Here is a 26,334-nt window from a genome sequence, read left to right as displayed (position 1 = left end):
GAAAGGAGGAAGGTCTGTACTGTGTAAAATCACCATGGAAACAGGAGTCTCAAGAGCAGTAAGCTTTTATATATATATATATATATATATATATACACACACACACACACACATCCCTGTAACTAGTCTTCACAATCCAGCACGCTTGTACTAGGGTCCCCTTGTTTGTGACTCCTCTTAGTTACTAGGGTGCTTAGGACTTTTGTCCTTACATAAAAGACAGAGTAGTGTCAGGTTTGGCAGGACTCTTGAAATGGTTGTAGCACAGAATGTTAAGGCAAACGGTACTCTCTTTGACAGATAAGTGAACTGAGTATGTTACACTTCTTCTCTCTGGCCTGTGAGTCGAGGTTGGTCCCTCATATTCAGAGCCAAAATTTTGTGAAAAAATATGAATAGAAAATTTTGTCTTCTGGGGACTTCACTTTTTGTTTGGCCATGGGGCTCTTGCTTCCTGTAGGGCCACAGGCTCAGAAGGAAGCCTTACTTTCTAGAGTGCAGAAATATTCTGGTGCCTCCTATAACTAAGAAAAAAAGTTCTAGGTCACATTCTGAAAGAGGACCCAGGAGATGGCCGCCAAAGACTCTTCTTCTTCAGTACCTTATCTGATGTACAAGACTCATTTCTATAGCAGTAACATTATTATCAAAAAGAATGAGATGACTGGGAAATACTATTTCAGAGGGAGATGGAAACATGAAGCCTAATAACATTCTTTGGTCCACAGAAGAAAGCTATAGATGAAGGTTATCTGACAGTTTAAGAATATTCCAGATACTTGGAGTTTGTTGACTCAAGTATAAACTACTATACACAGATGATATCCTTTAACAGTTGGATTTTGATGAAAGTAAAGACTTAAGAGAAGGGGGAAAAACAATGGTATTTTTTTTCCTGTGTTTTATTTTTTTAATAATATTTTATTGTGTTTTAGGTGAAAGTTTACACAGCAAATTAGGTTTCTATTTAATAATTTTTATACAAATTGTTCTGTGCCATTGGTTACAATTTTCACAATGTGTCAGCATTCTCATTATTTCCATTCTGTTTCTTCTGTTTCCATTGATCTAGCTTCCCTTCCCCTCCTTGCCTTCTCATCTTTGCTTTTGGGTAAATAACAACCGTACTTCTTGAAACTATTTCTATTCCAGTTCTCTTGAGTATACCTAGGTTCTTCGGTCTTACACATAATTATGTTATCTTTTAAATATTATTAAGACAATGTCTCTAAACATTTTTACTTATCTAGAAAATGTGTGAAAAGCCTTGGAAAATAGAAACTGTTATTGAAGTATCTTCTAGTTCTCTTTAAACTTTGCTCTAAATAGCAATTAATCTGCCTTGATGTCCACTGCAAAAGCGTGTCTGGCTGAATTCAATTTCCTATTTTAAGCACGCATTGTATCTGCATAAACTGGCATAACAGTGCTTTATCTGATTTCTACAATGAAAAATCTGAAAAGCATATATTAGTTGTAAATATCACTACAGTGCTGTTATACCTTGAATTGTGTGCTCCTAAAATATGTGTTCTAAATCCTAACCTCTATGTCTGTGGCTGGAACCAGTGGTTAAGAGCTCAGCTGCTAACCAAAAGGTCAGCAGATGAAATCCACCAGTTGCTCCTTGGAAATCCTATGGGGCAGTTCTACTCTGTCCTATAGGGTTGCTATGAGTCAGAATTGACTAGATGGCAACAGGAACAGGAATGGATGGATGCATTTGGGAATGGGTTGTCTTATGTTATTGAGGCATGATTAGTGTATCTTGAGTTGATCTCTTTTTTTTGGGGGGGGGATTCACTTTTTTCTTTTTCCTCTAAATTTTATTTATTTTATTGTTGCTGTTAAGAACATACACAGCAAAACATACACCAATTTAACAGTTTTTACATGTACAATTCAGTGACATTGATTGTGCAACCATCCTCACCCTCCTTTTCTGAGTTGTTCTTCTCTCATTAACATAAACTCACTGCCCCCTAAGGTTCCTATCTAATCTTTCAAGTTGCTGTTGTCAACTTGAAAACAGTATGGAGGATTCCATACAGATAGTTCTTAAAGAGCATAATGTTCAAAGCAGACTTTTTTTTACTAGTTAAGCTAAACTACTGTTGGTTTTAAGATGACTTCAGCGGATATTTTTGGTTTAAGGTTTAAAGCTTATCTCAGGGCAATAGTTTCAGGGATTCACCCACCCTCCATGGTGCCAGAAAGTCTAGAGTCCATGACGATTTGAAATTCTGTTTTCTTTGCTCTCTTTTGATCAGGGTTCTTCTATGCAATCTTTGATTAAAATGTTCAGTAATGGTAGCTGAGCACCATCCAGTTCTTTCTGGTCTCATAGCAAAGGAGGCAGTTGTTCATGGAGGCAATCAGCCACACATTCCATATCCTCCTCCTATTCCTGACTCTCCTTCTTCCTCTATTACTTCTGGTCAATAGAGACCAACTGCTGTGCCTTGGATCGCTGCTTGCAAGCTTTTAAGTATCCCAGATACTATGCAATGAACTAGGAGGTAGTTTGTTCAAAACCACCATAAGATACCATTTCACTCCCACTAGGATGGCTAAGGAGCCCTAGTGGTTAAGAGCTCGGCTGCTAACCAAAAGGTCGGCAGTTTGAATTCACCAGCAGCTCCTTGGAAACCTTGTTGGGCGGTTCTACTCCATCCTATTCGGTCACTATGAGTTGAATTGACTCGACGGCAAGGTTCTGTTTTTTTAGGATGGCTAAGATTGGGGAAAAAAAAGAAAATAACAAATGTTGGCGAGGATGTTGGGAAACTGGAACCCTTATCCATTACTAGTAGGAATGCAAAATGGTACAGCTGTTATGGAAAATAGTGTTCCTCAAAAAAACTAAAAATAGAACTCCCATATGACCCAGCAATTTCACTCCTAGGTATATACACAAAAGACTTGAAAGCAGAGACTCAAAAAGAGACGTGTACACCAATGTTCACTGCAGCACTATTCACAACAGTCAAAAGGTGGAAAGAACCCAAATGCTGATCAACAACAGATTAATGGACAAATTGTGGTACATGCATATAATAGAACACTACTCAGCCAGTAGGAGAAATGAAGTCTTGATACAAGCTACGGTATGGCTGGAGCTTGAAGACATTATGCTGAGTGAAATAAGACAATCACATAAGGACAAATATTGTATGACCTCACTTATATAAGAAGACATGAAGAGGCAAATGTATAGCAAACAAAGTTTATTAGCGGGTTACCAGGGGCAAAAGAGGATTATCGGTGATAGAAAAATCTCATCAATTAAGCATAGGGTCACACAGCTGGATATTGTTATTGCTGCCATTAAGTTGTATGCCTGTAAAAAGCTGAATTGGCAAAAGTTATGTGACAGATATATTTATAACAACAACCCAAAAAAAAAAAAAAAAAAAATCAGCAGCGATTGAGGCTGCTTAGGTACAACCAAACACCTCATGGGATTTAGATCCTTAGTTTGGAGGTTTAGGGTCACGGTTTTATGGGACATCCTAGTTAACTGGCCTAATAACGTGTTTAGTGCATCTGTTCTACCTCCCAGTTCGTTGAGTTAATCTCTTTTGAGATATAAAAAAGATTAAACACAACGTACCAAGTAGAGATGGGAAGAGAGATGCCAAGCCACATGAAGATTGCTCAGGAGCAGAATCTTAAAAGAGACAAGGACCGTCCTCCAGGGCTGACAGAGACAGAAAGGCTTCCTCTAGAGCTGGTACCCTCAATTTGGACTTCTAGCCTCCTAAACTGTGAGAAAATAAACTTCTGTTTGTTAAAGCCATCCACTTGTGGTATTTCTGTTACAGCAGCACTAGATAACTAAGACAAGCACTAACTTGCTCATGAATATTTTAAAATTCCTGAATTCTGTCCAAGAATGTTGTTATTGTTATTAGGTGCCGTTAAATCAGTTCTGACTCACAGCAACCCTATGTACAACAGAACGAAACACTGCTTGGTCCTGCTCCATCCTCACAATCATTGCTATGTTTGAAGCCACTGTTCCAGCCACTGTGTCAATCTAGCTCATTGAGGGTCCTTCCTCTTTTCGCTGACCCTCTACAAAAACTACTAAAAATAACTTTCAAAAAAAAAAACTAAATACAAACTTCCACAAAAAATCATTTTAAACTGAATGTTCATTAAGTATTTTTACTCTGTGTGCTAATTAAAATACAGGTGTCAAACCGTCCATAAAAAAATGTAAATTTTATACCTGTAAAAGGGCAACTAGAAAAACATGGAGTTAAGAAATATGAAGTTTAAAAGAAGTGGACTACACATATAAAGTGTCCAACACTGTGTTTAAGATGTAGCTGCTCATAAATGAACATGGTGCTCCCGTCTCCTGTAGGACCATAATATTTGAACAAATCATAAGTAAGGGATTCAATGTGATGTAAAATGTCAGTAGCCTTAGGAAAATATATTTAAGTGCTCGAAACTAACTCTCATATTTCTTCAAATACATTTTATCCTTTTTAGGTGGGGAAAAAAAAAGTTACCAAATGTAGAAATGGGAATATTTGACAGTGGAAGATACAAGATAGATTATGAATGTTTAAAAACAAAACCAAAAAACTTCTAAAATTAAAACAAACTGTAAAAGATGATATTTACCATGAAAAAAAAGGTGAAGTGAGGTTTTTCTGTATTTTCCCAATGGGCTGTCTTTTTGGTGAAGATTATCAAGATAAAGGTAAATGTAGAGCAATTTTGGCATAAGAATGAAATGGGGAATTATAGATGGTAGCCTTTCCAATTGTCTCCCAAGGCAACAATTGTAAACTGAGAACATGTGTCTCTGTGTGTTGAGGAGGCAGAATGGAAAAAGAAAAGCTTTCAGACTTGCTAATTTCTATTTTATTTTAGATAGTTAATAGAACTTTTATTTGCATATCACCAAAACAGTAGAAAATTTAAATATTTATGTGGCATGTTTATATCATATATAAAATATTAAAGGCTGAAACTGGATATTTAATTTTTACACAAAGTACTAACTTGTGATATTTAAACTCTTTGGGGTTGTATGTATATATCATGCATATGTGGCTTAGGAACATTCAGGTGTATGTGTCCTAAGGCTAAATGCTAATTCTTATTTGGTGGTGGCCCATGAGTGTATGTAGTGATAAATTCATAGTTCTAACCTAGTGGAAAGTTTGATTCCCAGCAGAGATAATTTTACTTAGTAGAGATTCACTTAACAAAATCCCAAACATGTGAAAAACACAAATTAAGTAACACCCATTGGCTGGGAACCTCACGTCATCTGGTAGTTGGGTTCTTTATACTATTTATAGTAGGGCTAACCTATAGGGTTGCTATGAGTTGGAAATGACTCAACAGCAATGGGTTTGGGTTTTTTTAGTTAACCTTCAGAGTATGGTCAACACTTCGCTAGCTCTAACATATGTCACTCTGATGGACTATGTTAAACTCAGTATTTCCAACTCTGATTTAAAAATTTGTATTTAAATTTTTTTTTAATAGCTGACTTCTCCTGTAGTGTGTGCTGTCCTTCCCTTCACCTAAGATACATCTTGTCTACTATCTACTTAGTGACTAACTAGATGTATTTAAATTTTTTTAATTAAAAATTTCAAACATATATATAAACATAGAGAAAAAAGTATGATGAGACATCATACGCTTCCCCCACTTGATTTAATAATTATGAACATTATGCCACACTTGCTCCATTTACTTCTTTCTTACAGAGTTTTAAAACAAATCCCACTCATCAGGTCATTTTGCCTCTACATACTTTTGTACACATCTCTATAAAATAAGGACTCTACAAAACCAGCTATTCCATAATGCTATCTAGTAATGAGTTTACAGTTAAAATATCCTGAAGGTTTGAGAAATGGCTTTTTTAAAAGAATTTACTGTGTTGTAGGTGAAAGTTTACAGTGCAAATTAATTTTTCATTCAAAAACTTTATACACAAATTGTTCTGTGACATTAGTTGCAATCCCCACAATGAGTCAGCACTGTCCCCCATTCCCTATCCACTCTGGGTTCCCTGTATCCATCTGTCCAGTTTTCCTGTCCCTTCCAGCCTTCTCATCTTTGTTTTTGGGCAGGTGTCGCCCATTTGGTCTCGTATACTTGATTGAACTAAGAAGCACGTTCCTCGTGTGTGTTACTGTTTGTTTTATAGGCCTGTCTAATCACTGGCTGAATGGTGGACTTCCAGAGTGGCTTCAGTTCTGATTTAGCAGGGTGTCTGGGGGCCATAGTCTTGGGCATGAGAAATGGCTTTCTTCAGTTGCCTTGTACTAGACAGACTCAAATAAGGCTCACTGACTGCATTTGACTGCTACCGTTATTTAAGCCCCTTAATCTAGAAAGGGGCTCCCACCTACTCATTTTCACTAAATCACAGGAAACCATAGCAACAAACCTACAGCATGCATCATATTCTGGATGTGTCTGATGATTTTCTCATGGTGTCATTTACATAATCCTCTATCCCCAATATTTTCTTACAAGCAGAAAGAGCCAAAAGCTTGCAGGTTAAACTTCCGTGGTTAGACTACTTTATGGATGGTGCTATGTTCTTCACACCATACCACAACTTTTACTGTTGCCAAGATCAGTCAGCCATTTCTGATGGTGGCAGCCTGATTGTCCAAGTTCACCATCAACCTTTCTCCTAATGCAGTGGTTCTCAACCTTGGTTGCACATGGCAGTCACCTATGGTAGGGGGCAGGAAGGAGAGTTCAGAAACTACTGCTGTCTGAATACAACAAAGAGGTTTCAATTTATTTAGTCTGGGTTGTGGCCTGAACATTGGTATTTTTAAGAAGTCCGTACTTGATTCTTACGTACAGCTAGGGTTGAAAACCTAAAGATTTTGGTATCCACTGACAATCTTTGCTTGAATCAATTATTTCATTATGGGCTGCAAATCGGCCATTTTTAAATTTTATTATTTTGTCTACATTTATCAGTTAGAATTCTTTTAGATTATTTTATAATCTTTAGACTGCCTGTAATAGCTAGGGTTATTTGGCTACCCTAGAATACAGTTTGTAGAGGACAGGCAGGATAAACTCTGAATTCTTCTCTTTAATTGCTAGTTTTTAGAGTAAGGCAGTACTTCTCAAACTTTGCACATTGGAATCACCTGGGGGATCTTTAAAAACTACTGAGGCCTCGTTTCCACCCCAGACTTTAGGGTCTAATTGTGTGGCGTAAGGCCTGGGCATGGGGATTTTAAAAAGCTCTGTAGGCGATTCTAACACGCAGTAAAGTTTGGGAACCTCTGCAGTGAGGTGTTGGTACCCTAATTACCTCTAATGATGATGAAGTAGTTGTGGTTTTTGCTTGTTTTGGTGGTGGCTCTTGCATTTCTGTTGGTGTAAAAATGTATCTGACCATTTTGAGCCACATATGAAAATAGCAGAAAGTCAAACTGACAGAAAACATTATGCAATTTTATTTAATTCCAAGATGAGATTTAAATGGTTTTACTCTGTTTAATCCTTACATAAACCTTGTGATATAGGGAAATTTGAAATAGATTTTTTAAAGCCTAATAGTTTATATTAAAATTTTATACTTTTGGTGACACAGTAAGGTAGGTAGGCATAACAGCTGGTGTAGGTAGGAGTGTAGACTGTGAAGCATTTTTGGTGGGCAATCTGACACTATTTACCAAAATAAAAATGTATATACCCTTGCTCAGGCACTTCCACTTGTAGAAATCTAATCTACAAAGATAACAGATGAGCACAGAAAACCTTCACTATTATCTGTCAAGGTGAAAAACTGGAAAAAATAACACGTCCATTAATAAGGGACTGGTGACACAAATTTTCCAAACAATGAATACTATTCAGCCATTAAAAAGGAAGCAGATCTTCATACATGGACAGAGAAACATATACATAGTTTTACTCTGTTCTTAAGGAAAAACCTAAATTAAAGAACTATGTATCCTTTGTATTTACAAAAAACAAACCCAAACATGAGTATGGATATTTACACACACACATACACACACACAAAAACTGAATCAACAGTTTTGTGTGTTTTATTCCAGATTTTCTTCCATACCTTGGGTATGTGTACTTAGATGTGGGGGGTGGTAGCTACGGTGTGGAAAGATGTGGGAATGAAGAGGATTTTTTTTCTTTCACTTCAAATTCTTCTAAACTTTTACTTCATTTTAAGAAAAGAAGTCTGCCTTTACTTTTATAATATAAAATTTAAAAAGTTAAGAAAAACCTTTGTGGTGGTCAGAAAGCTATGCAGCACTGCAGTTACTGTGAAAAGAAGAAAGCCTGCCACGAATAAACGATGAAAAGGTCTGCAAAATAAGGGAGGAAAAACTCTGATTCTAAGGCAGGTTTTAGAACAAATTCTTATTCCTTCCAGTATTCAGAAGAGAAACAGAAAGGAATATAGGATAAAATTATGTCATTTGTACAACTTGCAGCCACAATAAATCATAACATCCGAAGTCCTCAATAAAATAATAGTCCTATATACATGATTGCTAATTTAATATTCTATTTATGAATATATACAATACAACCTAACTTCCTACAATATCTCCTTTATAAATTCAAATTGTGTTCACTTCTACTGAGGCATAAAGTGTTTCCATTTAAGTTCATCTCTTATCTCATGATGTGCTGATGTTTTTTTTGTGCTGTAAATTACTTGCTCCAGATGGAAGAAGAAAGAAAGATAAATTGACTGAGGGATTAGTCTCTCATTTATCTTTTATCTTCAGTAGTTACTTTTTTTTTTTTTTAATACTCATCCCAGTGGTGGTGGTGGGGAACTTGTGTTCATACTTTTTAGAAACAAAATTTCAATACATAAACAAAATACAAAACCTAGCCCCTATAAAGTCTTAGGAGCCCTGGTGGCACAGTGGTTAAGAGCTCAGCTGCTAACCAAAAGGTAGGCAGTTCGAATACACCAGCTGCACCTTGGAAAGCCTACAGGGGCAGTTCTATTCTGTCCTATAGGGTTGCTATGAGTCGGAACCGACTTGACTTTTTCTGGTTTGGCATAAAGCTTTAAGTTTAGTTGTATATATTAACTACTAATGTCACTGCAATAGATTTAAATAGAATGTGAAAATCATGGTACTTAAATACATATAATACATAGTAAATGAATGCAGCACTGGGAAGTTAAATGATCTTCGGCTTAATATTTCTATTTTATTACAATCTTTTCTCTTCCCTTCTCTTCGTATTTACTGTGAAACATCAAAAATCCTTAGGATATGGAATTGTTACTATTTTCTCATCTATTTATTACTCATCGCAAAAGACCCATCTAAGACTATTAACCCCTTAATGCCTCTGGGGCCAACCAGAAATTCCCCCCACTTTCAAATGCTCCTGTGTCCCTTGCTTTACCACAGACACTAACCTTTCTTGGCCTTTTTAATTTCTTATACATGAGCACCAATTCCCCATCACTTACTTAACAATCATTAATATCCACTCCTACAACTATTGCTTGAACACTTCTAGGAACTATGTAATGAGGCTGATTCTCTGGCTGGGAGAGAATACAATAGTGCTCTGGGCTCCTTGTAATCTGCAGGGGTAGGGTGAGCGGGGCCAGCAAAAACTATAGATTCTGGGGCTGATTTTCTCCCTCTCATATATTTTACACATTATGTACTAAATCTGGTAACTGCTTATACTCTTATCCATGTCCCCCCACCCCCACCCCACAGCACCACCCCCAGCAGAAAAACTGAAATTGTGACTTGCAGCAAATTTCACATTACAAGATGTGGCTGGACGGGTTAGGTAACAACCAATGATCAGTCTGACAAATGGATTCCATCTATGGCTTCAACATATTCCTTCTCTCCTGTGGGCAGCATACGCTATGCACGGCTATTTTTATGATTGAATTTGTATGATTTTTCTTAAACAAGAGGTAAATCCAAGAGCTTTTCTTTAAAAAATATTCAGAATAATATTTTTCATCATGAAGAAATATGATTTTATGTGCATATATTTGCATTCTTACTTTTCTCAGGCCTTTACCTATTATTTTAACTTATATTTTCTGTGATTCTGATGTTTATTTCTTTATTGTATTATATGTGTTCTTGAAAGCTACCTCAAATTTTGATGGAACGTAAGGGATTGTATGAATAAATAAAATGTTAAAAGACAGAAAGTGAACAATGGAAAAATGACTCACTAATAAGAAAGGAAACACTAGGATAACATTTCCTCTTAACTCATTTCTAGCAGAATGTACATTAAAAAACAAAAAACAAAAATGCAGACATCTAAGAAATGCAAGGCTAAGGAAAAGAGAAAGCTGAAGCAAAAAACAATAAACCTTCCTCCTCATAAAAGACGAAAAGATGTGCCTTTATGTTTTCAGAGAGCAAATATCTAACTCCGGTAAGCCAAAAAATCCAGAGGGAGTGCAAAAGGCAAGATAAGGATAAAGTATAAATACTTCAAAACTACTTTATTACTTCAAGGGAACTTTCTCCTTAAGACTTCTTCCCAACTCACCTGGGAGAATAAAAATGTTTTGTAGAATGGGTGGTTCTTCCTCATTCTTTTTTTTTTTTTTTTTTAATTGTACTTTAGGTAAAGGTTTACAGAACAAATAGTTTCTCATTACACAGTCAGTATGCATACTGTTTTATGACACTGGTTAATAAACCAACAAAATGTCAACACTCTCCCTTCTCGGCCTTGGAGGACCCTTTTTCTTTTTTGGTAAAAATATACATAACCAAAGACACACCATTTCAAAAATTTCTACGTGTACAATTCAGTGACACTGATTATGTTCTTCCAGTTGTGCTGCTATTCTCACTATCCTTTTCCAAATTATTCCATCACCATTATCTTCAACTCACTGCCCCCCAGGCTTCCTATCAAACCTTCTGAGTTGCTGCTGTCAATTTAATCTCACATAGATAATTCTTTTTTTTTTGGTACTTTAAATAAACATTTACAGAAAAGAATAGTTTCTCATTCAACAGTTAGGACACATATTGCCCTATGACAATGGTTAACAACCCCAGGACATGTTAACACCGTTCTTTCTCAACCTTGGTTTCCCTATCACCAGCTTTCCTGTCCTCTCCTACCTTCTAGTCCTTGTCCCTGGACTGCTATGTCTCATTAGTCCCGTTTTGTTTTATGAGGCTGTCCAATCCCCAGCTAAACGGTGAACCTTGGGAGTGACTTCACCACTGAGCTGAAAGGGTGTCCGGGGGCCATACTCTCAGGGTTTCTCCAGTCTGTCAAGCCAGTAAATCTGGTCTTTTTTTGTGTGTTAGAATTTTGCTCTACATCCTTCTCCAACTCTGTCCAGGACCCTCTGTTGTGGGTCAGAGCAGTGAGTGGTGGTAGCTGGGCACCATCTAGCTGTACTGGACTCAGTCTGGTGGAGGCTTTGGTAGCTGTGGTCCATTAGTCCTTTGGACTAATGTTTTCCTTGTGTCCTGTTCTCTTTGTTCTCCCTTGCTCCCAAAGGGGTGAGAGTATCTTAGATGACTGCTCACAGGCTTTTAAGACCCCAGACATTACTCACCAAGGTAGAATGTATAAACTGTATTATGCCAATAGAGCTAGATGCTCCCTGAGGGCATGGTCCCCACAGCCCTCCACCCAGCCATTTAGTCCTTCAGGGAGTCTGGATGTGTCTATGGAGCCTCCGTGGAATTTCACTGTACAAGTTGTACTGGCTTCCTCAGTATTGTGTACTATCTTACCCTTCACCAAAGTTACCACTTACCTATTGTCTATTTAGCATTTCCCCCCACTGCTCCCATCCCTTGTAACCAACAAAGATTGTTACTTTTTGTGTGTAAACTTTTTCATGAGATTTTACAGTAGAGGTCTTATACAATATTTGTCCTTTTGTGATTGACTTAATTCACTCAGCATAATGTCCTCCAGTTTCATCCATATTATGAGATGCTTCACAGATACGTCATTGTTCATCGTTGCATAATACTCCACTGTGTGTAGGTACCAGTTTGTTTATCCATTCATCTGTTAATGGGCATCTAGGGTGCTTCCATCTTTTTGCTATTGTGAACAATGCTGCCATGAATGTGGGTGTACATATGTCTATTCGAGTGACGACTCTTATTTCTCTAGGATATATTCCTAGCAGTGGGATTGCTGGATCGTATGGTATTTCTATTTCTAGCTTTCTAAGGAAGCAGCATATCATTTTCAAAAATGGTTGTAACATTATGCATTCCCACCAGCAGTGCATAAGAGTTCCGATCTCACCGCAGCCTCTCCAACATTTGTTATTTCCAGTGTTTTTGATTTGTACCAGTAATGCCGGGGTGAGATGGTATCTCATTGTGGTTTTAATTTGCATTTCTCTAATGGCTAGTGATCGTGAGGATTTCCTCATGTGTCTGTTGGCTGCTTGAATGTCTTCTCTGGTGAAGTGTCTGTTCATTTCCTTGGCTCATTTTTTAATTGGATTATTTGTCTTTTTGTTGCAGAGTTGTTAGATTTTCTCGTAGATTACAGAGATTAGACCTTTGTTTGACTTGCAATGTCCAAAAATTTCTTCCCAGTCTGTAGGTTCTCGTTTTACTCTTTTGGTGAAGTCTTTTGAAGAGCATAGGTGTTTGATCTTTAGAAGACCCCAGTTATCTAGCTTATCTTCTGGAGTTTGTGTGTTGTTGGTTATGGTTTGTATCCTGTTAATGCCGTGTATTAGGGCCTCAAGCGTTGATCCTATTTTTTCTTTTATGAACTTTATAGTTTTGGGCTTTAAATTAGGTCTTTGATCCATTTTGAATTAGTTTTTGTATATGGTGTGAGGTATGGGTCCTGTTTCATTTTTTTGCAGACGAACATCCAGTTTTGCCAACACCATTTGTTAAAAAGACTGTCTTTCCCCATTTGATGGACTTTGGGTCCTTGTCAAAGATCAGGTGACCATAGGTGGATGGATTTACATCTGGGTTCTCAATTCTGATCCATTGGTCAATGTACCTGTCATTGTACCAGTACCAGGCTGTTTTGACTACTGTAGCTGTATAATAGGTTCTGAGGTCAGGTACTGTGAGTCCTCCTACTTTATTCTTCCTCTTCAATAGTGCTTTACTTATTTGGGGCTTCCTAGATTCAGCCTGTGAGCTGATGTTGTTTGTTCTCAGATCGAAGGACTCCCTTTAATAAGTCTTTAAGTTTGGTTTGGTTTTTACATAGTTCCTTAATTTCTGTTTGTCTGGAAATGACCTAATTTCACTATCATACCTAAATGAGAGTTTTGCAGGATATATTATTCTAAGCTGGCAATTTTTTTCTTTCAAGGTTTCACATATGTCATCCCATTGCCTTCTTGCCTACATGGTTTCTGCCGAATAATCTGAGCTTAGTCTTATTGTTTCTCCTCCGTATCTGATGTTTTGTTTTTCTCAAGCTGCTCTCAGGATTCTTTGTTTGTCTTTCATTTTGGTGAATGCGATTATGATATGTCTTCGTGATTTTCTTTTGGGGTCTATCCTATATGGGGTTCGTTGAGTTTCTTGCATGGCCAGCTTTTCATCTTTTATGATATTGGGAAGTTTTCTGTCAGCAGTTCTTCAATGATTCTCTGTTTTCTGTTTTCTTCCCGTTCTGGAACTCCAATCACTGGCAAATTTTTGCTTTTGATTGTATCCCACATAATTCTCAGGGTCTCTTCATTTTTCTTTATTCTTTTTTCTGATTTTTCCTCAAACAGAGTTGTAACCAAATGTTTGTCTTCAATTTTGCTGAGCCTGTCTTCCGCCATTTCAAAACTGCTCCTCAGCTCTTCTATGACACTGTCCATTTCTGAAATCTTGTTTATCTTTTGGATTTCTAATTGTTATTTTTGTATGATTTCTAGTTGTGAATTTATTTTGGCATTTTGTTCCTGCATTATTTTCCTGAATTCTTCAATTTTTTTGTCTGTATTTTCCATGAATTTGTCTATTTTTTCCTCATTTTTGTCTGCTTTTTGCTTCAACTCTTGGATAGGTCCGAATTTTAGAGATTTGAATTCCCTATCAGGTAGTTCTAGTGCATTTTCTTCCACAGGAGAGTCATCTGGTGGTTTATTTTGGACACCTACTGGAACCATCCTGTCCTATTTTTGTAAATGTTTTGATATTGTCTGCTGTCTTCCGGGCATTTGGTAGTTATTTTCCTTATTTACTGACAGTAAATTTGTTTGTTTCGTCCTGCTTTTTTGTTTTATTTGGCTATGTCTGAGCAGGTGGGCTGTGTGTTCTTTGTTGTTTGGTCATCTTTGGGCATGATACTTTTTGCCTCCTTCTCCAACTGGCAGGGTCAGTCGCTCAGATATGGTACAGCAGGGCAGGTCTAGCTGAAGAGGAGTTGCTGGGATGGGTTGTTTATGGCACTTACTATGGCCACCAGGATGGGCTGGTAATCAGTGCAGGGCAGGTTCTGGTAGGCCGTGCCTGGCTTGCTTGGTGGTGTGATGTTCAGTGCCCAGTGCAGACAGGCAGAATGGAGGGAGACTGTGATGTGGGGTTAACATGGGTATGGGAGAGAGCAGAGAGGAACGGGAGCCAAAAACATACAAACGAAAAAGAGTGCTAGGGGAGCTTGCCGTTGGAGTGGAGAGATGAGAGACTATGAAATGGAGAAAAACAAAAAGGAGAAGAAGAAAAGAAAAAAAGGAAACAAAATAAAAAAATGAATAAATAAAAATTAGAAAGAAAGAAGCAAAGCAAAGCTCCCAGGGATACCTCCGGTGCGGCTGCGAGGTCTGGGGAAGTTACTCCCAGGCTGTGAAGTACAGCCTGGCTAGAACGGATAGAGGTGTTACTCAGCGCCAGGTATTCAGGGGACAGGAAGACAAGTATAGAGAAACAAGAAACTGAGTAATGAAGAAAGATAAAAAGGGAAAAAGAGGGAAAACAAAACAAAACAAACAAATGAAAAAAAGAACAAGAAAAACTCTCAGAGAAAAACAGAAAAAAAAAAAGCCCCCCCCCCCGCAAAAACAACAACAACAACAACAAAAAACAAGAAAAAAGAAATGCTCTCAGGGATCCCTCTGTGTGTCTGCGCAAACTGGGTTGTAGGTCCCAAGCTGTGCAGTACTGCCCCGCTAGAACAGGCTCCCAATTAGAAAAAAGAAAAAGAAAACAAGCAAACACACAATTCAAAACAAAGAAACAAAAAGCCCTGGGATCCCACCAGTGTAGCAGCACGGGCCGGGAAGCAGTTTCATATTTGAGCGGTGTTTCACAGCCTTTCAGGAAGAAGCAAAGATGGTGTACGGAGCCGGATATTTGAGAGAAAGGATGGGGAAGTGGTGAGAGGTAAGGAAGAAATCTAAAGAAGCAGAAAAAAGCAACAGCAGCAGTCAGCAAATGGCACTTAGGGAGCAGGCCAGTGCTGGTGGGTGGAATCCAAGTGACAATGGAGTGAAGGTGGTGCTTCCCAGCCAAGAGACTGGCCACAGGAAGCAGAACAGGCCAAGTGGGGATGAAGAAGTGGGGGGGAGGTGTATATTGCTGGTTACCGGTTGTTCTGTCTCCTGCTGGAAGCTCCGTGAAGCTGCTTTCTTGTACCCCCGTTTGCTGATCTATGATAGGAGTCCAAGATGGCGGATCCATGCTGCATTAGCTGATAGGGGACCTCTGCATGTATCTCTCTTCACTCTCTGTTCTCTGTCAGTTTCTTATTCCATTTGGTGTCTGGCTGAGTTCTTTATCTCTTCATTTGATGCTTAGGGTTTCAGGATTGCTGTTTTCTCTGTTTGGCTTAGTTTTTCAGATCTTTGCTGTGAAAGGATGGCATGGTGCTTCTGCCTATAGTGCCATGTTGCCTGGAAGTCTTCGGAAGCAAAAATCTTAATCTTTTCCCCACTCTTTGGGAAATATAACTTGCAGCTTGCAAACTTCAAAATGTGAGCTGAAGAGGTTTGGTTTTTTGCTTTCAAAGAGTCTACCATCATTCCAAAAACTAAACCAAATCCACTGCCATTGAGTCAATTCTGACCCATAGCGACCCTATAGGAAGTACAGAGTAGAACTGCCCCATAGGGTTTCCAAGGCTGTAAATCTTCACCAAAGAAGACTGCCACATCTTTCTCCCGTGTTATCATTTTTAGTACAGGTTAAAAACCAATCAACCAACCACAAAAAATAAGCAAACCAGAGTCTCCTGAACTGAATCATAAAGAAATGGACATCTTTTTTGCCTAGGGCATCCTGAGCTCTTCCCTTGAATATGATGCTGCAGAAAGTTAGCTATTTAAAAACAAACTTCAGCAGGTGGCCTCAGTTTTTTGTGTTTCAACAGCATGAAACATTCTGAAAACACAGGAGTAGGCAGAGGTCTCTCCCAGGCAGTGATCAAACCACTGCCCTCTAACAATTCACCTTATTGTTGAAAAGCTTTTAAAGTGCTAAGCTTTTCAAGTCAAATTTTTAAATGTAATAATAGTAAAAAGGTAGATGAATTGTCTGCAAGTAAAGATTCAGGATATTAAAAATGAGGAACAATAACAGTCCTTCAATCTTAAATCCTTTTGTGTAACTCTTTCTTATTTAGGAAACCAACAAGAAAATGAATAAAGATGCTTCTTTTGTTAAGAAATCTCAAAAGACAAAGTAGCCAAAGGTAAAGTAGCCTGAAGACCTTTTAAATATTTTTCACATTCAAACCACCCTTGCCTCGTTCTCTGTAGGACTGCCTAATTCTAAAAACAAGGTAACTTACATAGTACATCTGGAATCTCTGGTCACAAAGTGGTAAAGAAAAAAAAACAGTTAAAACTTTATAGTAAAAGCAGCAGCAAAACTGCTTTTTATCTGATTTACTTTTAATCAAACTTCTAAACGGCATCTATAGCTAAAAGAAATGTGAAACAGTTGATTTTACTTTATTATTCATAAAATCAAATTTCAGTTTTCCACTCTTACAACTCATTGCCATTTAACAACTTAAATACTGTTAAGTATGGCTGAAAACAAGTAAATTAAAAAAAAATTAAAGTTTCTATAGTTAAAATATTAAAAAGTGGACTAAATACCAGCTGTGATTGCTGTGTTTGAAGGTCAATACCCTCTCCTCTTCCCCCCAAAAGAAAAAGACGAAATAAACGTAACTCCTAGGTTTGAATAACATTTTTGGGCAAGATTGTGCTCCGACAGAAATAAAAGGCTAGGTATAATTACTGTGTGTGAATTATGAATGTAGCTCTGGTGAAGACAGATGAACTGAAGTTGTATTTCTCTAATACTAAAGTATTTGGGAGGCTATCTGGACAAAATTTAATGTATTTATTGTAAATCACATTGAACATCTGTGTGAAATATATGTATACATCATATATCTATAAATCTAGTATATTAGTAGGGTGATTGTGCAGGGGGATGAGAGGTTAAAGAAAGTGATTGACAAAATTAATTTAATGAAAAACATTAAGCACATTTGATACTTGGATATGGTAAAAACATGAAGAAGGTGGTCAAGAGACTGAAGCTGAGTAAAAGTTTTGGAGGGGATGGGAGGTATAAAGGATGCCAAGGCTCCAGATATTTCCTCCCCAACCATGTGTCATCAAAATTAAGCTCACTCTCCCTGTACTGTAAATCAGCAACAATGCATATCTGGCTTCTGACTGTGAAAAATCTACAACTGCCCCCTCCAGCTCTGTTTGGCCAGTGCACAGGCTGGTGAAGATTGGGAGGAGAAATGCAGAGAAGCCAGAATGTTTTCCTGTTCTGCTGTAGGCAGTGTTTCTGGCAGGACAGTATCTCCTCCGGTTTTAGCTAATACTAGAAGCACTCTCCCCACCCACGCCCCAATGCCCCAGCTCCCAGGCTCTGACAAAACCACCTGCCCTGTGTCCCTGAAGCCCTAGATGTGATAGCGCCCCTGGTATCATTAATCCCCGGGATGCTTCACCATCCTGCCTGATCTCCCAAACCTTCCAACCAATACTGTCATAACTATAAATTCCCTATATTAAATTCCCTCTATTGAACAAATAATGGGGTTGCTTTTCCTAGACCATGACTGACATAAGCTAAGATCCTTGGGATATAAAGAACTCCTTCCCGTCAAACACTATCACTCCAACAGATTAAAAAAGGGGTAGGGGAGGGCAAAATACCAGATATTTTATTTTCTAGATAATTAGAAATGCAAATAATAACACTAATGAGAGAATATGAGAGGATCAATCTCACATATCTGGAGCAAGAGAATTATTACAATCTTTCAGGAAAGCAACTTGGTTACACATATCAAAAGCCTTAAAAATGTTCATATAATTTAACTTAATGATTTTCCTCTTAAAAATCTGGCCCCAGGTAAATCAAAGGTTCAAGATATCATTTTATATATAGGGATGTTTATCCCAATGTTATTTATAAAATGAAAAACTAAAAACAACTCGAATGTCCAATAATACAGATATCAGTAAATATGGTATATACTTATAGCTTTCCTTTATAGCATTTCCCCACCAATTGTGAGGTATATATAGTTATTAGCTTAAAATCTCTCACCTCCATTAAACCTGAAACTCTTAAGAGGGCAAGGATGTTTACTTTAAACACTGACAACTATGTGCCAGGCAATTGTTCAAGGCTATCAAGACATAACTCTGGAATAAATTAATTATTAGTATTAAAGATAAACTTAGAGAAGAATTTTATATTAAATAGTAAATGGTTATGCTAATTCTATGAACAAGTGGTAAATATAACTGCATATACATTATGTTCCCAATTTTGTTTAAAAAGAAAAAATAAAATTATGTATAAAGCATATACATGCACAGAAAGACCAAGTGATGATATTAAGTAATTTCATTTTGTTTTTATATTTTTCTGTATTTTCAAATATTCTATGATTAGTATATATTATTTTTAGAATCAGGAGGAGAATTATTTTTAAAAAGTAACCAACAGTCAATATGAAGGCAACTGGGAAGATTAAAATACAACAAGCTTTATATTCTTCATCATTGCTTGAAGAACTAAAGCTAAAAATTAACTAAAGAAACAAGACTATGTTAGCCATGAGGAAAATGCAAACCAAAACCACAGTGAGATACCACTTCACACCCAATAGGATGTGTATAATAAAAAAGATAATAACAAGTATTTGCAAGGATGTGGAGAAATTGGGCACTCAGACACAGCTGCTGGGATGGTAAAACGGTGCAGCCACTTTGGAAACTAGTCCAGTAGTTCCTCAAAAGAAACAAAGTTACCATATGACCTTGCAATCCCACCTTTAGGTACAGGCCCAAGGGAAAGGAAAGCACACACAAAAAAGGAAAAGGAAAGTGCCATACAAAAACTTGCATATGAATGTTCCTAGTAGCATTATTCATAATAGTAAAAAAGTGGAAACGACTCAAATATCCATCATATAACCACTAATGAATGGATAAATAAAATGTGGTATATTGAGACAATGAAATATTATTTGGCAATAAAAAGAAATGAAGTCCTGATACACGCCATGACATAGATGAAACCTGAAACATTATGCTAAGTGAAATAGGCCAGTCACAAACGACCATATATTATATGATTTAATTTACCTAAAATGTCCAGAACAGGCAATTCTGGACATGGACAGAAAGCAGATTAGTAGTTGTCTAAGGCCAGAGAGCTTGAGGGGAAATGAGGAGTGACTGTCAATGGGTACAAGGTTTCTTTTGGGGGTGATAAAAATATCTAAAATTGATTGTCATGATGGTTGTACAACTCTGTGAATATAGTAAAAACCATAGAATTGTGTAGTTTAAATGGGTGAATGGCATGGTATGTGAATTCTATCTGATAAAGCTATTATAATAAAAAGAGAGAAAACAAAAAATTTAGTTCACATGCATGTGTGCAGGGTTTCCAAGGAGCAGCCAGTGGATTCGAACGGCCGACCTTTTGGTTAGCAGCCAAGCTCTTAACCACTGCACCATCAGGGCTCCTCAATACAGAAAGGAAAAAGAAAAAAAAACTTGCCGAGAATCCCACCACAACAGTACAATGATAGAGTGATGGAGAACTGAAAGCAAATACTGCTAATGTCCCACAATTTGTAAGTTGACAGATCCAGCACAAATAGTCAGTAAAGGCAGACCTGCAATGCTGTGGTCAATGGGGTTAATGTCCTGTTCAACTGTAAAGGTTTTATGCGTACTGTAAGCCAAGTAAAGAATCAAAAGAATGCCTTGGGTATTAAAGCTCTCAGGATTTAAAAAACTTTATAATTTCTTTGTGTGTATTATTTTTCAAAGTATATATTTTGATACTAAATTAATATATTCACTCCATTCATTCATTAGGTGTATTTTTATACCAATGGTTAGACTTTCCTACGCACTGAGGTGGAGAGAAAAAGTGATACTTTCCAAAGGCTTAGGATTTATTTGTGAAGCTTTTATGTGTGTATACATATACATATATATACACACATACTCAAATATCCTGATGACATGTATTTATTCATGCATGCATGCATACATGTATTCACTCAGGTGGGTGAATTACCGATGGTTTCCCATATACAAAGCACTGTGCTAAGTCCTTGGAATAACTTGTGAACAGAGTACACATGGTTCCTGCCCTAAGTATCAATCAACCTTAGGATCTCTAAAAGAGTGGGGAGAAAATACTGCATATCAACTGACTCCCCTCTCTCAGCCTCAGCCAGATTTCAGATCATTCTCTTAGTACATCCCGAGAATAAAAAAGCAGCAGCTTTCTCTTAGCACAGGTTATCATCCTGAGTTTTAGCATTGCTCTCTCAGACTTGATTGTCCCTTATCCACAGCACTCTGGCCCACATGCCTGAACCACATAATTATTAATATACACGGATCTATCAGTTTTCCTCGTATTCAATTAAGGGCACTCTTTAGTAATCACATTTCTAAATGCTTATTAAATGTTTCCATTTGCTGCGCATTAATCATCTCAAATGCACCACACAGAAATTTGAAGTCTTCCACATCCCCCTCACACTGGTTCTCCATCTTGACTCTCCTACTTTGTTTTTAATGGTTCCATCATCTTCCCAAACTCAAAACTTCCAAGTGATCATAGTCTACTCCTTCCACACCCAACCAGTCTCTAAGTTTTTAGGAATCTCTTGCTTCAAATGATCTCACATACTAAATTTTGCAGTACACTTTCAGTTGGTTTCTCTTGCCACTAATTTTTCTTCCCTCCAGTTCACAGTTCTGCTAGTCCTCCTGAGGGATGTTTACATTATGGTATTTTTTGTTCCAAGGATTTTTAGTGGCTCCCCACCATCTGCAAAAGAGTTCAAAGTACTTGTATTCACAGATCTTCTATAATCTGATCCATTACGGCTCTCTAGCCTTTGCACATCTTCACATCTCCCAAACCAGTTTTAAATGTTCCCGCATGAAATTTCCGCTGTCTTTTCTGTGGCTCAATGACAATGTCCTCTCCACAAACTGGCCACCCAAAAGTTCTAGTCTCCAGGCCCATCTTCTCTGCAAAGCTGTCTCTGAAGTGAGTTGTCTACTTATAACAATTTTTCCCACATAACACTTATTTGGCAATCATGTATTATTTCATTACATGTCTCTGCTTGTCTTAAATTACTGTTTATGCTTTACTGTTAGGTAGTTTTCCACGTTTCTGGCTTATCTACGGTTTGCGTAAACACTACAGTTCTTGGAAATAGCTTCTTTCTGAAATACCAGAGTGAATTATATATACTATAAATAACAATAAAATCCTGGTAGCCTATTCAGGCAAGCTCAGATACCAGGCATTTGGTAGTCTGAGTTTTACTCAACTCAAGCCTTGTTTGAAAAGCACCAAAGTATATAGATATTTAAGTCTATTGTAGCATTTACAACATTGCATGGACTTGTTGGCATTACCCTTTATACTGCTGCTCCATGGTGGGAGAGGGACCTGTGTGTCTCACGGCCATCACTGTCTACCCGGCAAATGTGCATAGTAGTAGGCACATGATGTTGATGGTCAATAAGCACTGAATGAAGACTGAGTATGAAAGCATCAAATATTTATGAAAGTGGCAGACCACTTTCTGTATGCAATTCATCCTTTCTATGAGTGAATTTAGGACAAAAAGATAGAGACTATATTAAAAACTACCAAACTATACTAGACTATCTCAGAAATTATCAGATATTCTGCATCTGGAAACATAATGAAAACGAACAATTCAGGCAACTCTTTTGAGTATGAGAAATACTGTGAAAGGTAAGACCATGATTTATACGAATGATTAGCCAGCTGCCCAGGTTTATACATTAGCCTTTTCTGATAGCATCCCAGTGTTTCCTTCTCATGGAAAACATAATTTTCAGATATTAGGTTAACACTAAACTTGTTGATGTCCAACGCTTTAACTTTTTTTTAAAACTGACATATACAAATCTATTCTATTACGTTTAAAATTTAAGCACACTGGCAACTACTAATTCAAACCAAAGTAACCAAATACTATTAGTATTAAAGGCTTTGTCTTATTTCACCACGAGGCAGAAGATTAAGACAGCAGGCTATGAAATTGCCTCTTTGCACGTGCAACACATAAGAATTTTTTTTACATACATAACAAAAGGTCATACCTGATGATCTCCAAGGAAATGACTTCTCAGTTGAGCTAAAGGAAAACAAAAAAAAAAAAAGGAACATTTACTTCCACTGTCATAAAATTTAACTATGGATCTGTTTTGTATATAAACATTTAATTTTCACATTAAATTATGAAAAGTATAAAAACCTCAAACTTAAAGCTAGTCTTTTAATTAAGTTATTTTTAGACAGTGTTTAGCCTTCCATATCAATTTGGGACAAAAATGTGTTTATTCTTGGAAATTAAAGCAAGTTATAAAGTGACATAAAATTGAATAAGAAAGATAAAACAGTACAACTAAGTAGGATATTTGTGGTACTTATATGATACACTATACTACTTTTTGTGATAATATGAAAACTACACATATATTAAGATGAAATACAAAACGCTGTTAAGAAGTTCATTCATTTTATTATTTTCAAAAGAAGCCACTAGATACCACATTTTGTTAATGGTATCAGTTTTGAATTTTGTCTTATAAAAATTTTAATCATATAGCAGAACTTCACGTGAAAATATAAATTGTTACATAAGTTTTACAAATCAGGATAAAATTTTAACTAGATATTTTCCTCAGTTCATACAGTATCTACTTTAAGGAGGTAAAAAAAAAAAAAATTGGGCATAGAACATATTTGTGTCTCCCTCTCCATCCTCCTGCCTCTCAATCAACAGAGGAAAACACGGTGATAAGGTGGCAGTGCAGTACAACATATGGACAACAGAGTCTGCATGATTAAGTGCCTTTATTAAATGCTAGGCTAAGCATTTCACATATATTATTTCCTTTACAATATTCATAACAACTTTATGAACAGGCACAGTATTATCTTTATTTTACAGATAAGAAATCTGGCCAAAGTCTTATGCTAGTAACTGGAACAGCTGCGATTTAGCCCAGGATGGTTTGATTCCAAAGTCAGGGTGATTAACCAGTGTGGTATACGGTAGAACAGCTTGTGATCCCATTTTTGTATCTCACACACACGTACACACATACACACAGAGATATACCTAGAAAGAAGTCTAGAAAAATAAAAACCAAAGTGCTAGCAGATGTTATTTCTGTGGAGTTGGACCACAAGGATTTTATTTTTCCACATTTGTACATCTTGGTTCTTTTGGAAACCAGAAAAATCATATTAGTTTTGGAGTAATTATTATATCATAATTTTAAAAAGTATGTGGGTTTGGGCTTAAGAAAACACTGTAAAATAAAGAACATGGAACAGATGAATGTCACAATCCTTTCAGTGTTCTACAATTTTAAGTTCTTGATATCTTCCCCAAGTCATTAAGCAGTTAATGAAACTCCTGCTGGTTGAAACCCCTAGATCCAGTAAGAACTCCCTGCACTTCAGTTCTGTGTGTGATTTGCCTATTCTTCATCACAGCTCGTATCTAAGACCCTGAGCTAGCTGAGAGCAAGGGGGACATACTCCCAATGAATGGAGTCTATCAGTTAATGCTAATCTCCAGCAATTCAGGTGATGTTCCTTTAGCCAATGCACTCTTAACTGATCTCGAAAGGGACTGATGGTACAGACAAAAAATGAAAATTTGGTCAAATATCAGTAATGGCACATGATTCTTGCTCCTGAGGGTAGGTTATCCGATTCTTGTGGCTCCAAAAGTGGTTCCCTACACTGAATTTCAACTTCTCTTTAATCTGTTTTTGTTATTTAATTATATTACCTAAATTAATTTTTTAAGCAATGAGGTTAATATTACCCAACTGTGTTCCTATGAAAATGTTCATATTTTATGCCAACATTAAAATACAAGTCGTCTTAGGCTGGCTTCTCTAGAGAAGCAAAACCAATGAAGCGTATATATATTTTATAGATAGATAGACAGATATATAGATAGAAAATCAAACCCATTGCTTTCGAGTCGATTCCAACTCACAGTGAACCTATAGGACAGAGCAGAACTGCTCCATACAGTTTCCAAGGAGCTGCTGGTGGATTTGAGTTACCTTTTGGTTAGCAACTGAGCTGAGAGAAAGAGAGAGAGAGAGAGATTTATCTCAAGGAAATGGCTCATGCGGTTGTAGAGGCTGGCAAGTCGCAAGTCTGTGGGTCAGGGGTAAGGCATCAAGCTGGAGGCTTCTCCTGACTCACACAGCTGCAGGGGCTGATGAACCCAAGATTGGCAGGTCAGATGGCTGGCTGCTGGCTCACAGGCTGTGGAGGCTGACGAATCTCAAGACTGGCAGGCAATATGGCAGGCCGCTGGCTCAAGTCCCAAGAACCACAGGTCAGATGATGATGAGCCAGATGCAGGATCCAGAGCGAGCAAAAGCCAGTGAACTTTGCCAGAATATCCATATACGTTGGATGTAGGCCATACCCCTGAGGGAACTCCCCTTATAAATGACTGGCTGCTCACACTGGCTCACAACATGGAAGTAATTACATTATATCACAAAATGGAGGATAACTACATGATTACATAACTGCCAAACCACTGAGAATCTTGGCCCAGTCAAGGTGACACACAACATGAACCATCACACAAGTTAAATCATACTGCCATCCAGAAGTGCTTAATATAATTCAGTTTTCTTGGGAACATCATGTACACTTATCTTCTGCGTTTGAAACTTACAAAGATTTTAATTAAATATCTTTACAAGGTTCTTTTATCCTCAAAGTTATAGATAATAGAATATAATTCATGCTAATTGCTCAAGCTGGGCAAGAGCTATGGTCATTTTCCTCACCTCTTGTATGCTGAGTGCCTAACATACTGCCTGGAACATAGCAGATGCTTAATACGTATGCTTGCTGTCACAAAAATTGTTCTGAATTATCAGGTATATATAACTGATTAGTTATTACTTTGTTCAAGCAGGTCAACTTACTCTTTCCAAACCCTAGATAAGAAACTCCAATAACCTGACTATGTAATAATCAGGCAAACAGCATTTTTGCTGCTGAAAAGGCCTTTGGTCACCAAGCTACAATAAAGTATTTCTAGGTGAAGGCACTGGGAAATATTTTTCTACTTCATTAAGTGAAAGATACAAATCATTAGGAAAATAAGCTAATATTGAGGAGTAAAAAAATAAACAAGCAAAACATTCCATGGTATACTTTGAAGACTATATATTCAACCCAATTATCTTCACATTAAATTCTACAATTCTGTATAATTACTGGCCATTATATGTTATTCAGAACAGTTTATTTCCTTTCTGAACTTCTCATTTTAAACAACTCTCAAATTGTTGCTTACTCTGGGATTCATGAATTAGACAATAAATACATTTTGGAATGCTATTTTAAGTCACTGAATTTAACCCACTTTTATTAATTAGAGGCAGTTCCATGTTAAAACATAGGTTTATTCCCTCCTCTTTCCTTTCTCCTTCCATATACTCCTAGAAACACTTCACCAGCTTTTACTGATTGCCTACAATGTTGAGACACTCTGCCCACAACTGACTCTGTCCTGTTCTCTTTCACTTCTCTTCTGAAGAAGCCAAGCAGCTTGTGTTCTATTGGAAAGTAGAACACATTTTAATATACAAGAACTGAATCATCCTTTATGACTTTGTTTCCATGTGAAGATGAATTCAAAATTGCCAATAACTTAATTATCAATAACTTTTTAGAATGCAATCCATGCGTAAGTTTGGGACTTCTGGTCAGATCATAAACAACATTAAAAGCAAGTTTATTAGTAAACCAACAAATCAAGGCA

General features: G+C 37.1%; 1 protein-coding gene across 1 annotated transcript in view; it reads right to left on the bottom strand.

The window, feature by feature from the left end:
- PKP4 (plakophilin 4) overlaps nucleotides 1-26,334 on the bottom strand; it is a 298,901-nt gene that overhangs the window by 90,061 nt on the left and 182,506 nt on the right. Inside the window, exon 4 of the mRNA XM_012555266.2 lies at nucleotides 22,616-22,650. Within this exon, the coding sequence (XP_012410720.1) occupies nucleotides 22,616-22,650 (35 nt within the window). The remainder of the gene's footprint in view (nucleotides 1-22,615; nucleotides 22,651-26,334) is intronic.

The sequence above is a fragment of the Trichechus manatus genome, unplaced genomic scaffold, assembly GCF_000243295.1.
Source record: "Trichechus manatus latirostris isolate Lorelei unplaced genomic scaffold, TriManLat1.0 scaffold00036, whole genome shotgun sequence".
NCBI classification, from domain to species: Eukaryota; Metazoa; Chordata; class Mammalia; order Sirenia; family Trichechidae; genus Trichechus; species Trichechus manatus.
The sequence above is the reverse complement of the archived record's forward strand: the minus strand, read 5'-3'. Positions and strand labels throughout refer to the sequence as shown.